Raw genomic sequence first — 13271 nt, 5'->3', positions numbered from 1 at the left:
GGGGAGGTGAATAAATAATAGGAAATAAAAGTTCATGAAGCAGAAAATAAAAGGCAGATTATACAGATGTGGCAATTTGCAGGATCATTGCGCCTGTCCTCCTTTTAACTGCTGCATCTGGCTTTTCCACGGCCTGCACCCCCGCCCCGCTCCAGGGCACCAGCCGGGTGCTACCAGGCTGGGCCGGGCCCTGGCTGTGGTGCAGACAGGGCAGGATAGAGGGACCCCCTGTGATGACACCAAGGACAAGGGGCCCCAGGGTCTGCGGGAGTCCAGCAGCCGCGCTAGAGACCACCCTTTAGACAGCGCCAGCCCAGCCTCAGCCGCATGGAGCATTGCAGCCCCTGCACATCACACCCCCCCATTTCGGCTCAGCTGGGGGGGGCAGGGTGCCCATGTGCCCTGAGGTGCCACGGCGATGGCGGACAGACAATGATGGTGCTAGAGGAGCAGGAGGCGCTTGCCAGCCATAGCGGGGTGGGGGTGGCATGGCTGGGCCTGGCAGGGCTCTCTCGGACCAGGCTGGCCGCCGGGCTGGCAAGATGGGGCTGGAACCTGCGGCCTCCCGCACTGGGAATGCAGCCCCCTGCCCACGCGCAAAGAGCTCCGCATAGATGGGCCCCGTCTCCCCAAGGCCTGGAGGACCCGGAGGGTGAGGGGGCTGCTCTTCGGAGCTCACACGAAGCCCCCACTCCACCCACATTTGGGAATGGCATGTCCAGGTATTGAGGCACAGAGCTCTGTGGTGGCTGGGACATTTATAGCTATGTACGGCCCGGTGCCGCGTGATATTGGACGAGTAACGCCCCGTGTGGGGGTGGAGCCCTGCTAAGCAGGGCAATCACGGGTCCTGCTGCTTTAAAACCAGGGCAGGACTGGCCTCCTCCTTCTAACCACCTGGGCGTGGCCCAGCCCCCAGCACCGTGCCAGCAGCCACAGACAGAAGGGGGCTTTGCTGGGAGGTGGGGAAGCCCAGCGGATGGAGCACAGGGCTGGGCCTCAAGACCCCTGGTTCTAGTCCCGGCTCAGCCGCAGACCTGCTGGGAGACCACAGGCCAGTCGCTTCCCTCCCCGGCCTCAGTTTGCCCCTAGCTCTTGTCAAGTCTTTGGGGCAGGAAATACTTTGTGTGTGAGCACACGGGGCCCTGAGCTCGGTTCGGACCACTAATGATCCTGATCTTGCCTGCTCGCCAGCCCTGGTGCTGCCACGCCCTAGCAGCAGAATGAGCCGCTTCTGCAGGAGGCTGGAACTGCCCACCCCCCCCCTCCCCTGGGCATGGCCTGCGCTGGGCTGGGGGGCACCTGCCCCCCGCAGCTCTCGGGGGCGGGGGGGTTGGGTGGCTGTGCTAAGAGGCCCCTTGCTGAGGCCAGTGGGCGGCGGGTCAGTTTGTGGCTGGAGTCTGCCACAGTCCGAGTCTGGGTCTCACCTGGAAATGGGGTGGGGAATCCAACACCTGACCCACCGTTACAAATGAGCTGTAAAGATCTCATGATTTGGGGGGCGTCTGAGTCACGGGTTCTGGGCTGGGGAGGGGGACGATGCTGCAACTGGCGGGTGGGGGTGGGGCAGGGCAACCTGAGTCTGCAGGGTTTGGGGGGGAGGGGAGTGAGGGGGCTGACGGGGGAGAAGGGGGGATGAATGGCTCTTTCGGAAACTTCAAGGGCTGGTTTGCAGACTGGGCAGGTCGCAGAACCTGCCACCAGGAGGGTTTTACCTCAGCTCACCCCTTCTAGGAGGAGGAGGGAGGCAGCCCAGCCAGGAGGCTGCGGGTCAGGAGTGAGGGGCACTGGCAGACCTGGGTTGGGAGCCCAAGGGCTGGGCTGGCGGGGGGCTGCAGGTTGGGAGTGAGGGGCACCGGCAAAGCTGCAAGGGGTGGGGGGAGCCCAGATCTGCCATAGTCGGGGGCTACAGATCAAATCCCATGAATATTGGCTGGGCGGCTCTGTCTGCCCGGGCCCATGCTCGGGGCCTGTCCCCACGGGGCACTGGGCACAAGGGGTGCGGCCCAGAGCAGGCCCGTAGAGCTGTCCTGATTTATTCAGTTCTGCTGGGCCTGGTGTAGGATGTTGGGGGAAGCAGGTGTGACTGTGACACAATAGGGACCCACTGGTCTCCCCCCAAGCCCTCCCGCCCCCAGCATTCCCGGCTCCGTCCCCATGCACCAGGACGAGGTGCCGCAGCCCCGATCCCAGCCCCGCCCCCCCGTCCTGATTTCTCTGCTCCTTGTAACAATCCGGTCAGCAGTGGCTCCCCGCAGGGCAGGCGTGGAATGGATCGGCCGTGGCGCCTTGCTCCGGCTGTGGGCATGGCTCTGTCATTCTGCCAGTGGCGCTGAGCGTGGCGCTTCCTGGACGCCCTCCCGCCCCACTCAGGGTGTGTCTCACCCCACCCCATGGTCCCTCTGCAACGGCTTCCCCATGCACAGGGCCGTGCTCTGGGCTGGGGCCACCTGACACACCTGGGTCAAGTTTGCAGTGGAGCCTAGTTCCTATTTTGGTGACTAAATCTAGGAGCCGGAGCAAAGACCCTGGCCTCTGTGCAGCCCCCAACACGGCGGGACTGGGCACGCCAGGCAGGCCACGGTCCGGGAAATCCGCCGCTGCCCCGGCCCCAAGGGACTGTGAGACCAGAGCTGCTCACTACTGCCCCCTGCTGGCCAGCCTTTGTCACTGCTCCCTCTGCATGCTGCTCACCTGTGCCCCCAGGGGCACGTGCTGCTCAGCAGGCGACCGGGCAGTGGGTTTGAGCCCACAGGGTTTTCGGGGCAGGGAATCCAGGAATCCCCCCAAAATCACACACCAGGCTGCCACGTAACCCCCTGGCGCTGCCCAATGGGCTGATCCCCACGGTTCCCATTGCACAGGGCGCCGGCTGGCTGGGCACTCGCTGCACCGCGCCGGCCGCTGCCCCGCTGGGATCCCGCTCAGGGTTTAGCTTCCCGGGGCCATTTCACCCTGAAGGAGCAGAAACTCTCCTGGCGGGGACCCTGAGTCCCAGGTTCGCACCCAGCCCCATAGCAGGGCATTTCCCACAGCGTTTCAACCCATTCCACCCCCTGGCCCGTCCCAATTTGCCTGACTCCCCCCGAGCGACCTGCACTGGGTTCCAGGCTCCAAACTCGGCTGGGACACCTGCGAGAACCAGAACCAGCCGAGGGGGCTGCATGGACTCCTGACATCCTGTCCCAGGCCCTCCTGGGTTCACAGCCCCACGCTCTGTGCTGCACTCTGCCCCCAGCCTGCTCCCCCTCCACCCATGTGCACGGCAGCTGTGGCCAGGGCAGACTTGCCTGGACCGCCAGGGCTAGGCCACTCTTGCACCCGCCAGTCCTTGATCTACCCTGGCCCAGCAAGAGGAGGACGGTGCCCGCGGAGCCACTGCCCGCCCCATGGTCCCAAGTCAGAACCGAACCACGGATCTGCTGCAGTCAGCGCTCTTGAGTTGTCACCTGAGCTGGCTTTAAACCTGCCTTCTCCAGCCCCGCAACCTCAGCCTCTTCTCTGGGCCGGGAGCAGGCGTGTTAAACGCCGGCAGCTCCATCTCCCGGGACCCCGGCACCATGGGCTCGTTAGCGGGGGAGGGCTTTTCCCCACCAAACCGTGTATACCTGGCCTCTTGCAGAGACTCCGCACACTGCCAGGTGCGGAATGAGTGACAGTGCACCCAGCCAATGGAACGCCATCACAGCAGACTCCCATTGGGTGACCCATTAGTTCTGGGCAGAGCCAGCAGGGGGCCAGGTGGGTAGTGCTCGATGTGGCCAGGTGTGAGGGGAGGAGCGATGGGGCCGTAGTGCCCAGGGACAGGCCGGGAGTCCCAGCAGCCCCCACCCTTCTGCTAGGACAGATTGGCTGCAGGATGTCAGAGCCAGGGAGAGAACCCAGGAGTCCTGGCCCCACACCCCTGAATGCCTGGGGAACCAGAGAGCACCTTACTTGGGGCAGGGCAGCGGGTGCCTGTCTGTGGGCGAGGGAGTTCCTAGACATGGGCAACGCGCCCCAGCCCCCATGGAGCAACCTGAGACCCCCGGCCAGGCACTGCCAGAGCCCAGGGGGCAGTCAGGGCTGGGGGAGGGGCCACAGAACCAGGGGAGCAGCTAGCTGGATAGGAAACCAGCACCATCTGCCCGGGATCGGGGGGCCAGGGCTGGGCTAGCAGGGGGCTGCAGGTCGGGCGTGAGGGGCACTGGCAGAGCTGGGGGGCAGCTCATGGTGGAGTAGCCGGGGCCTTCTCTCCCTGGCTCCCAGTCCCTCCTGGCTGCAGCCTCCAGCTGGGCCGGGCCAGGCGGCTCCCTGTGGGGCTGGTTCAGCCCAGGTGCCCAGGCACCTGCGAATTCCAGCGGTGTTCTTCATTCCCCCTCCCCCTCGTCATGCTGCCCCTGCCCCCGCGGCTCAGCTACGCTCTGGTGAGCACTCAAGGGCTCTCCAGCCGGGGAGGGGCCCCAGTGCCCAGCTCTGGCCCAGTGGGGGCAGAGGGGGGCGAGGGGGATTCCGTATCCATCCGGCTCCCATCACCGGGGCATTGCGGCAGCGGTAGGGCCCATCACCCATCAGTGCGACGTCCTGCCCAGCCCCAGCTGCAGGATTGGGCTCGGGGTGATGGGGCAGCGCAGGGCTTTGCCGGGGCAGCGCAGGGCTTTGCCAAGCCAGGCCCATGGGTTTGGCTGTCCCCTCTCTCCTCCTCCGCCCCACTGCCCCCCATGATGTGGGGCACACTGCCCAGGCGGGGAACAGCCCCATGTCCCCACCCATCCCCACGCAGCCTGGGCACGGTTCCACGGCTCGCTCTGGTTTATTGCTCTGGCGGCTTCTGAGAACAGGACTCAGGAGCCGGCGTGGTGGGTGCGGCACCCCGGGGGGGGCTCCAGAGCCCAGCTCAGCCGGCAGGATGTACCATCCTGCATCAGGTGTCTCCCAGCCCAGGTCCATCAAGGCAGTGCTGCCTCTTGGGGGGGACACATGGGCAGGGCCCGGTGCCCCTCCCATTCCAAGGGCAGGGAGGGCTCAGAGTCCTGGGCTGGGACCCCCTGGGGGGGGCACCCACTCCTGGTGCCTCCATCACCCCCCCATTGCTGAGACGCTGGCGCCACCTGGGGGCTCTGTGCTGTCGGTGCCGTCGTGTATGAGCCTCAGGTTCCAGTCCGGGCGATGGCTCGTACCTTGTGCTGGGGCGAGTGCCCGGGGGGCATCCCAGGGCGCCCCGCGGGGAGGGGGGTCACAGCAGCTGCTTGTTGCGCTTGGGGATGATCTTGCGGACCGTCCTGCGCTCGGAGATGTTGCGTTTGACCTTCACGCCCGCGGGCGGCGGGTCCAGGTTGAGCGAGGGGCTGGAGTGCGACTTGGTGAGGCCGAGCCCCTCGTCGGCTGAGTCGGTGCCCCCGAGCCGTGCCTCCCACTGCTCCAGCGCCTCGGAGCCCCCGCACAGCCGCGCCTCCAGCAGCTTCACGTAGGTCTCGTAGCGGCGCTTCTGCAAGGGTGAGCGCAGCATGAGCCCTGGCCGTGGCCAGCTCTGGGGCGCAACGCACCAGGCGGGGGAATGGCCGCACCTGGGGTGCCCTGTGATCTTCCCTTTAGTGTTAGGTCCCCTCCCTTCTCCCTGCAGCCCAGCGTCCCCTGCTGAACCCCTGCCCCTGGCAGCACGGCACCCCCTGCTGAGCTCCCGCCCCTCCCCCCGCCGCCCCGCGCCCCCCCCCCGGCCCCCCCCCCCCCCCCCCCCAGCCCGGCGCCCCCTGCTGAGCCCCCTCCCCCGGCAGCACAGCGCCCCCTGCTGAGACCCCTGGCTCTGAGCCATCCCTACTGAGGACACAGCGACCTCCCGGCCCGCTCCAGCCCGTGCCCGCCCCCAGGGCAGTACCCACCTCATAGAGCAGATACTCCTTCTTGAGCCGATACTCCTCCAGGTCGCGGCCCCGGCCCCGCTTGTCGGGCAGGTTCCGCTGGTGCTCGCCCAGCTCATCCGAGAACTTGTCCATGCACGCCTCGTGGGCCTGGTGCTGCTCCTCCTGCCAGGACATGGGCTCAGTCCAGGAGCCCCCACACACCCCCAGGAGCCCCCCATGGGAACCACAGCCACTGGGGCCGGAGGGATGGCCACGACAAGCAGCCAATCCATGGGGCACGGGGCCGCCATGGGTTGAGCTGGGAAGCTGATCCGGTCACCACCTACGGGGCTGACGGGCCCACAAATACATGATGGGGCAGAGCCCATGGGGGGGCACTCAGGCGTGGCACCAGGGGGCAAAACTGAACCAAGGAAGATGCCCCTGTCAGTGAGCCCCTCAGGCTGGGGAGAAAACCCCCAGGAGGTCTGGGGGTCCCGTTGCTGGGGAATCGCTGAGGGACCCTGGGGTCCTGTGGCTGGGAGTCACTGAGGGGCCTGGGGGTCCCATCGCTGGGAGTCGCTGAGGGCCCTGGGGGTCCCATCACTGAGGGGTGCCGTGGCTGGCAGTCGCTGGGGGCAGCCCTGCCCCATGCCCGAGGGTGGCAGCGCTGGGGAGCTCACCAGGGAGCTGCGGCACTGTGCCGTGGGCAGGATGGGCCGGATGAACTTGCGCTGGGAGCCCACGGCCGCCGGGAAGGGCGGGGACGAGAACATGGCGGCCACCAGGTTGATGCGGGAGATCCAGGAGCTCATCTCCTCGGCGCTTCTGGGGAGGAGAGAGGGAGAGACTGGGGGGTGGATTCTGGGAGGAGGCAGCGTCCCTAGGGCCTGCGTAGGTGAAGGCTCTGGCCGGCTGCCCCTGGCTGGGTCCCAGTCTGTGTTCAGCTCCCAGGGTGGGTGTAGTGGGGGCTGCGGGTCGGGAGTGAGGGGCACGGGCAAAGCTCCAGCTAGGAAGGCAGAGCCATGTAACCTGCAGTGCCTCCGGGGTGGGATGGGCAGCAGGCTCCAGGACAGGGGGGATTGAGGTAAAGGAGCAGGGAGAGTGTGCCTCGGGGTGTGGGGGCGGGGGCAGAGTGCCCAGGCCGGGCAGGGGAGGAGCATGCCCAGGGTGGGGGCAGCGTGTCCAGGATGGGGTGGGAGGCAATGTGCCCTGGCCAGGGGAGAAGGGCAGGGCGGGGGGCTTCGTGCCGGGGGGGGGGGGAGGGGGCAGCATGCCCTGGATGGGGCAGTACCATGCCTTGGGGGGCACTCACAGCGCCTGGAAGAGGAAGACACGCCAGTCGGCCGTCTGGAGGCGGAAGACGTGCGGGCGCTTGTTGTACTTGCAGGCTCTCTCGGCCAGCGCATGGTGCACCCCGATCGGCTCCTCCATGCCTGGCGCCTCTGCCCGGGTCTCGTCCTGCGGGGGAGGGGCACACGGAGCATGAGCCAAGAGGCGGGAGCAGGCAGCCCTGTCCGGAGCCCTAGCCCCTGCCCGGCATAGCCTGTCTGCCCCCCACTGCCTGCCCCTTGTGCCCCCACGCCAGGGACCCACTCCCAGGGTGCCTCCTGCTCCATGGGCTGGGCCAGGGGTGCTGGGTCTGGCTGGTGTCTGCTGGGGGCTCCGGCTGGCCATCAGGGAGACATGGATCTGAGCCACAAACAGCCCCCAAAGCCACTGTAGATATGGTGCCCCCCAGCCACGGCACTGCTCACCCCTCCCCGCGCCCCCAGCCCCATGGCGCTGCCCACCCCTCCCCGTGCTGGGCACTGCCCACCCCTCCCCGCGCCCCCAGCCCCACGGCACTGCCCACTCCTCCCCGCGCCCGCAGCCCCACGGCGCTGCCCACCCCTCCCCGCGCCCCCAGCCCCATTGCACTGCCCACCCCTCCCCGTGCCCCCAGCCCCATTGCGCTGCCCACCCCTCCCTGCACCCCCAGCCCCACAGCAGGACCCCAGCATTACCTTGAGGAAGTAGAGCACCATCCCCTTGAGCACTGTGTAGAAGGTTTTCCAGCCTCGCTTCCCCCAGGGTGCTGGAAGGGCAAAGGTCATACAGGGTGAGATCCCAGCCCCAGGGAGGGTGAGAGCTCCACCCGCCCCAGCCCGTGATGGGTGTCACCCCCCAATGCTGGTTTCCCGGGGTGACACGTGTCTCTCTCTCTCTCTCTCACACACACACACACACACACACACACACACACACACACACACACACACACGGGCTGGTTGCTGGGGCAACAGGCATCACACACCCTGCGCTGGTTGCCGGTGTCACTCCCGCCCCCATACTGGTTGCCAAGTATCACTCCCCCCATGCTGACTGCCAGGCAACGGATGTCACTCCCCCCCATGCTGGTTGCCAGGGAGACGGACGACACTCACTCTTCTTTCCGTCAGCTTCGGCGTGCACCTTGCGGGCGAGCTGCCCCTCCTTGTACGTGGTGGCCTTGGCGTCCTGGGTCAGCGTCAGGAAGGGGTTACTTTTCTTCCGGCTGGACGGGGTGCTGGGTGGCCGGGGCGTCAGGGTGCTGACCAGCTCCTCCTCGTCCCTGCAGGGGGAGCCACGGAGCCCGGCATCACAGGCTGGGCTGGCACGGTGCCCCCCCGGGTCAGAATGGAACTGGCCGGGGTTTGTCTCCCCCCCCCCATTCGCCTCCCCATGGTCAGAAAAGAATGTACCATGGGTCCTGCAACCCCCCGTGGTTAGAATGGAACAGACGTGGCTCTCCCTTACTCCGCATCATAATGGAACCGGCCATGGCTCTCCCTTACTCCCCTGTCATCAGAATGGAACAGGCTGTAGCTCCTGCCCATCCTCCCTATGGTCAGAATGAAACAGACCATGGCTCCCCCTTATCCCCCTGTCATAATGGCGTGACTCCTAACCTTCCCCGCTCATGGTCGGAATGGAACAGGCCGTGGCTCCTACTTGTTCCCCCCATGGTCAGAATGGAACAGGCCGTGGCTCCTACTCGTTCCCCCCATGGTCAGAATGGAACAGGCTGTGGCTCCTACTCATCCCCCCCATGGTCAGAAAGGAACAGGTTGTGGCTCCCCCCCCTATCAGAATGGAACATGCCCTTGATCCATGGGGTGGAATGGGGGTTACACCAGACTGTGTGGCTCCCGGGAGGGACCATTGCAGGCAGCGGGGGCAGTGGGAGGCTGGCGTGGCCCCAGGTACTCACATGGCCCACTCCAGCTTCTCGTTGCGGATGGAGTAGTACAGGGCCTGCCAGGAGAGTAACAGGGCGTCAAAGGGGCCCTGTCCCCCGTGAGAGCCCCGCCCCCTGCCTGGGGCAGGCCCCATGCTGCCCCCTAGCAGCAAGAGAGCCGGGGGTCCCTGCCTCCCCCTGGCACTACCCTGGGCAGAGCTGTTCCTTCTGCTGCCAGACTGGCTGCTGCTGCAAATGCCGCCCTCTGCAGAGACAGCTCTAGCTGGGACGGCTGGGTACCCCCATCTGGGGGGGCGTCACCCTTGCTGCAATCACTGCGACCCCACAGCCGTTCCCTGGGCTGTCTCCCCAACAGCACGGTAGGAATGGGCCTGGGCTTCGGGATTAGCCACATTCCTCCCACACACACAGGGCCACGCGGAGCCCTGTTACCCTCCCCACCCCATGCAGCACTGAGACACTGGGGGCAGGGTGCTAGGGATAGGTAGAGATACCTTGAGGGGGTGGATGGGGATAGATAGATAGATAGATAGATACAGGGGTGTATGGGGATAGATAGATAGAGTGTGTTTGTGGGGGGTAGATAGATGGATACGGGGGTGGATGGATAGATCTGTACAGGATGGACAGACAGACAGGTGACTGGATGGACGGTGCAATGGCTGGACACACAGCTGGGTAGGTATCGGGGTGTGCCAGGCCCTCAGCTGGCATGCAGGCCAGAAGCTCTCGACGCCAGTGGCACCAGCTCGCCCGGCCGAGGGGCTCAGTACCTTGAGCTGATCTTTGGGGAAGTTCTGCCCGTCCCTCATGCCGTCCAGGTTGGTTACAAACTCGTGGCAGGTCATGCTGCGGCCGATGTTCTGCAGCCACAAGGGGGCGATGGTGCCACACACACACACCAGGGTGGGAGAAACATGGATCACAGTGAGAACAGGGCTGGGTTTGTGCCCGCGGGGCACTCAATGCTGCCCAGCGCACATGGCCCCCACACATGGCCCCACCCTAGGCCAGGGCTGGCCCCAGGGCCAGGGGCACTGACCCCCCCCAGCCTGGATAATGGAGCCAAATAATCTTTCTAGCACTCAGGGCCTGCTGCTCCCAGAGCCCTGGAGAGGAGCTGCGCCGGGGCTATGACACACTGTTACACGACGCTACATCCAGCCAGCAGAGGGCAGCAGTGCCATGTCTGGCCCCCTCTAGTGCTGGCCAGGACCACAGACACAGGCTGACGGAGGAGGGGCCCACGGTTCCATCCCGAGGGCTGACAACTCAGCTGGGGGGTGGGCCCTGCGCCCCTCGCTCCGCTAGCCTGCCCGTGACAACGTGGCTATCCCAGTGACAGGCAGAGTCGCTCCTTGCCCCTAAGAGCACAAAGCGAGCAGGAGCAGAACCCAGGAGTCCGGGGGCCGGGTCTGTGCTGGAGCCTGTTTGGGCACACCCCTCCACGCCCGTGTTTCTGCACACAGGCACTCCCCTGTTCACACACATGCCTGCTCTTGGGCAAACAGCCCGTGTGGCGTGCACACCCAGGGCCTTGTGTCCACACTCACACAGCATTTCACCCTGGAGCTGCAGCATGGAGCCATGACGTATCTGGGCGGGGGGCGCTGTTCTCAGGGGTGACCTTCCCCCTGACCCAGGGTGTGAATCACGGGCACAGCTCCTCCGGAGTATGACGGGGTACGAGGCCTGGGGTCTCACGCAGAACAGCTGCCAGGGGCCCAGCTGGGTGCCGCCAGGCACCAGGGGTGGCTTCCAGAGCAGCAGGAGAAGGGGAGTTTGCAGGGCCAGTCGCTGCACTGCCCAACTCCCCAGATCAGCCGAAGACTAATGGGCCCCTTGAGCGGTGCTGGAATTGTGTGTGACCAGGGACAGGTGGGTGAGGGCCAAGGAGAGACACCCAGCAAAGCGAAATGCCAGCCAAAACCAGCGGGCAGCCCCAGCTCCACGGATCTCCCTCCCCTGTGACACGGGCATACGCTAGCACAAACCCATGAGCACACGCCTGGGCAAGCACCCAGATGGCCATGCACACACAAGTATGTGCGAGATCACGGAGCCTGTGTCCACGCACGTGTGCGCTAACTGGAAGCCTGTCCCCCCCCCCCCGGACTGAGCCTGCCGATTTGCTAATGAGCTTTTTAGCCTTGCTTTTTCGTGCAATCGCTTCCCTTAGTAACTGTGGCGCTGGCGAAAAGGGCCAGACAGACGGACCATCCCTCCCCCCTGCTGCAACCCAGAACATGCACAGCCACCTGCCCCCAGTCCTCACCCTGCCCGGGATGGGCTTAGCCCCCCTAACTCATTGCACACTGGCACCAAAGCACCATCCGATGGGAACCACGTCCCACTACCAACCCCGTTCCCCCTCTGTGCCACGAAACACCCAGCTCTGGGCACCGCCCTGGCATGGGCAGTTGGGCCACGCTCTGGGCTTGGTTGGTGAGATCCCCATTGAACCCGCCCTCCCTGCTGGGAGGGGCTCCCAGATTGCCGCAGGCCAGATGCTGCCCCCTGGAGCCCACCCCCCGTGCCCGTGGGCTCACCTGCCCATGCAGGTCCGTGTTGAGCAGCATGAGGGCGCAGGTCAGGGTGTGCACAGCATCTGGGGGGCAGAGAGGGAGCGTGTGTTCGGCACGGAGTCGGCCTGGGGTCCGTGGCAGGAGAGATCTGCAGAGCCCGCTGCGTGTGGACAGCGGGGGGCCCATGGCCCTCCAGGGCACAGATCGCCCCGCCTGGCACCTCTCCCATGCAGGCACCGTGGCAGCCTCCTGGCAAATGATCCCAGATCTTCGTGGCACGGCTCCTCCCCCGGCATCTACTGAGTGCTGGGGTGGGGGCAGGGGCAATCGTGGGCATTCGCATGGGGGCAGTGGGGATCCCGAAACGCCTCCATCCCGGGGCTCCGAAGTAAAACCTGGGCACCCCAGCCAAACTCCAGCTCCATTCATCGCCTCCGCCCCTAACCCTCACCCCACCCTCGCAGCTTCCTGTGGCACGGCACTCTTCACTTCCTGTCTTAAACTGGCCCGCAGCCTTGTGGTGCCATTAAACAGCTGCCTGGTTCCAGCCCAGAGGTGGCTACCTTTCAGTGGCAGGCGCCATGAGCACTCTGAACAGCCCGGGGGCTGGGAGGGGTGCATCGCCGCTCTTTAGAAGCGTGATGGTCCTGCCTGTGCTAGTGTGGGTAGGGAAACTGAGGCACGGAGCAGCACCAGTCCAGTGGGGAGTGAGTGGCAGCATCAGGCCCAGGGTGCGTCAGACCCTAGGGTGTCTGTAAGCCGGGGCGGGGATGTGGGGGCCCCGGAGAGCTCACCTGCCGAGGGGAAGGCGTCGGGGTTGCTGAGATGGTAGCGCTTAGAGAAGTGTCCGAGGATCCGCTCCCGCTCCTGCGTCTCTCCAGTCAGCACGAAGGCCTTGAGGAAGGACCTGCCCGGAGCAGAGGAGACACCGCACGGGGAGACTTGCAGCTGCACCTGGACTAGCTGGATCCTCTCCCCTCCCCACCCTGCGCACGCCGCTCGTCTGCTGCGGCTGCAGCCCCAGGTGTCTTTGTACAGCCCCTGGCACCTTGCGGCTCCAGGCCCGTGCAACAGGGACTCTGCCTCCTCGGACCCAGAGCTGTGTGGCCTGGGGGCTTTCTCTGCCTGGGGCTGATCAGCCGTTTGCTCCAATCCCCGTCCCCCTCCCCACGTCTGCCCTATTTAGCTTGTCATTTCTTCGGGGTGCGGACTGTCCAGTATGCTGTGTGTCCAGCGCCTGGCACCTCGGGGCCCTCTCTGGCTGGCCTTAGGTCCGGCGCAAGAGATGAGGAATTAATAGTGCTGCTCCGAGCGCCCCCTCCCTCTGCCCCCCTCCCCACAAGCTTTCGTCTTGCGCTGCTCCCCTGGGAAACGCTCTGGATGGATCTGTGGTTCCCTTACCTGAGCGCACGGTCCAGAGTCTGCCCGCTGAACTGGAAGAAGGTGAGGTACTCCTCCGCCACCTGCCGGCTGAACTCGTTGCTGGGAACCAACACATGCAGATCAGAGCAGCGCAGAGCTGAGCTCCCGGCTACTCCAGCCCTGGCCTCTCCCAGCAGGGGGCGCTGTGGGGAGCGGGGCAGGAGTGCTGGCTGTGGGGGGAGCTCCTGACTACTCCAGCCCTCCCAGTGGGGGGCACTGTGGGGAGTGGGGCAGGGCACTGGCTGTGGGGGGAGCTCCCGGTGACTCCAGCCCTCCCAGCGGGGG

At 65.8% G+C, this 13271-nt stretch overlaps 1 protein-coding gene across 1 annotated transcript in view; it reads right to left on the bottom strand.

Moving 5' to 3' along the window:
* Positions 1–5077: 5077 nt before the first annotated feature.
* LOC112115037 (PH and SEC7 domain-containing protein 1) overlaps positions 5078–13271 on the bottom strand; it is a 28954-nt gene continuing 20760 nt past the window's right edge. Inside the window, exons 6-16 of the mRNA XM_024212007.2 lie at positions 12966–13046; positions 12359–12471; positions 11589–11647; positions 9813–9902; positions 9052–9095; positions 8246–8412; positions 7826–7896; positions 7135–7280; positions 6503–6647; positions 5859–6002; positions 5078–5467 (exon numbers count right to left, since the gene is read on the bottom strand). Of these exons, the coding sequence (XP_024067775.2) occupies positions 5216–5467; positions 5859–6002; positions 6503–6647; positions 7135–7280; positions 7826–7896; positions 8246–8412; positions 9052–9095; positions 9813–9902; positions 11589–11647; positions 12359–12471; positions 12966–13046 (1312 nt within the window). The 3' untranslated portion in view covers positions 5078–5215. The remainder of the gene's footprint in view (positions 5468–5858; positions 6003–6502; positions 6648–7134; positions 7281–7825; positions 7897–8245; positions 8413–9051; positions 9096–9812; positions 9903–11588; positions 11648–12358; positions 12472–12965; positions 13047–13271) is intronic.

The sequence above is a fragment of the Terrapene carolina genome, unplaced genomic scaffold (genome assembly GCF_002925995.2).
Source record: "Terrapene carolina triunguis isolate 2854851 unplaced genomic scaffold, T_m_triunguis-2.0 Scaffold51, whole genome shotgun sequence".
NCBI lineage: Eukaryota > Metazoa > Chordata > Testudines > Emydidae > Terrapene > Terrapene triunguis.
The sequence above is the reverse complement of the archived record's forward strand: the minus strand, read 5'-3'. Positions and strand labels throughout refer to the sequence as shown.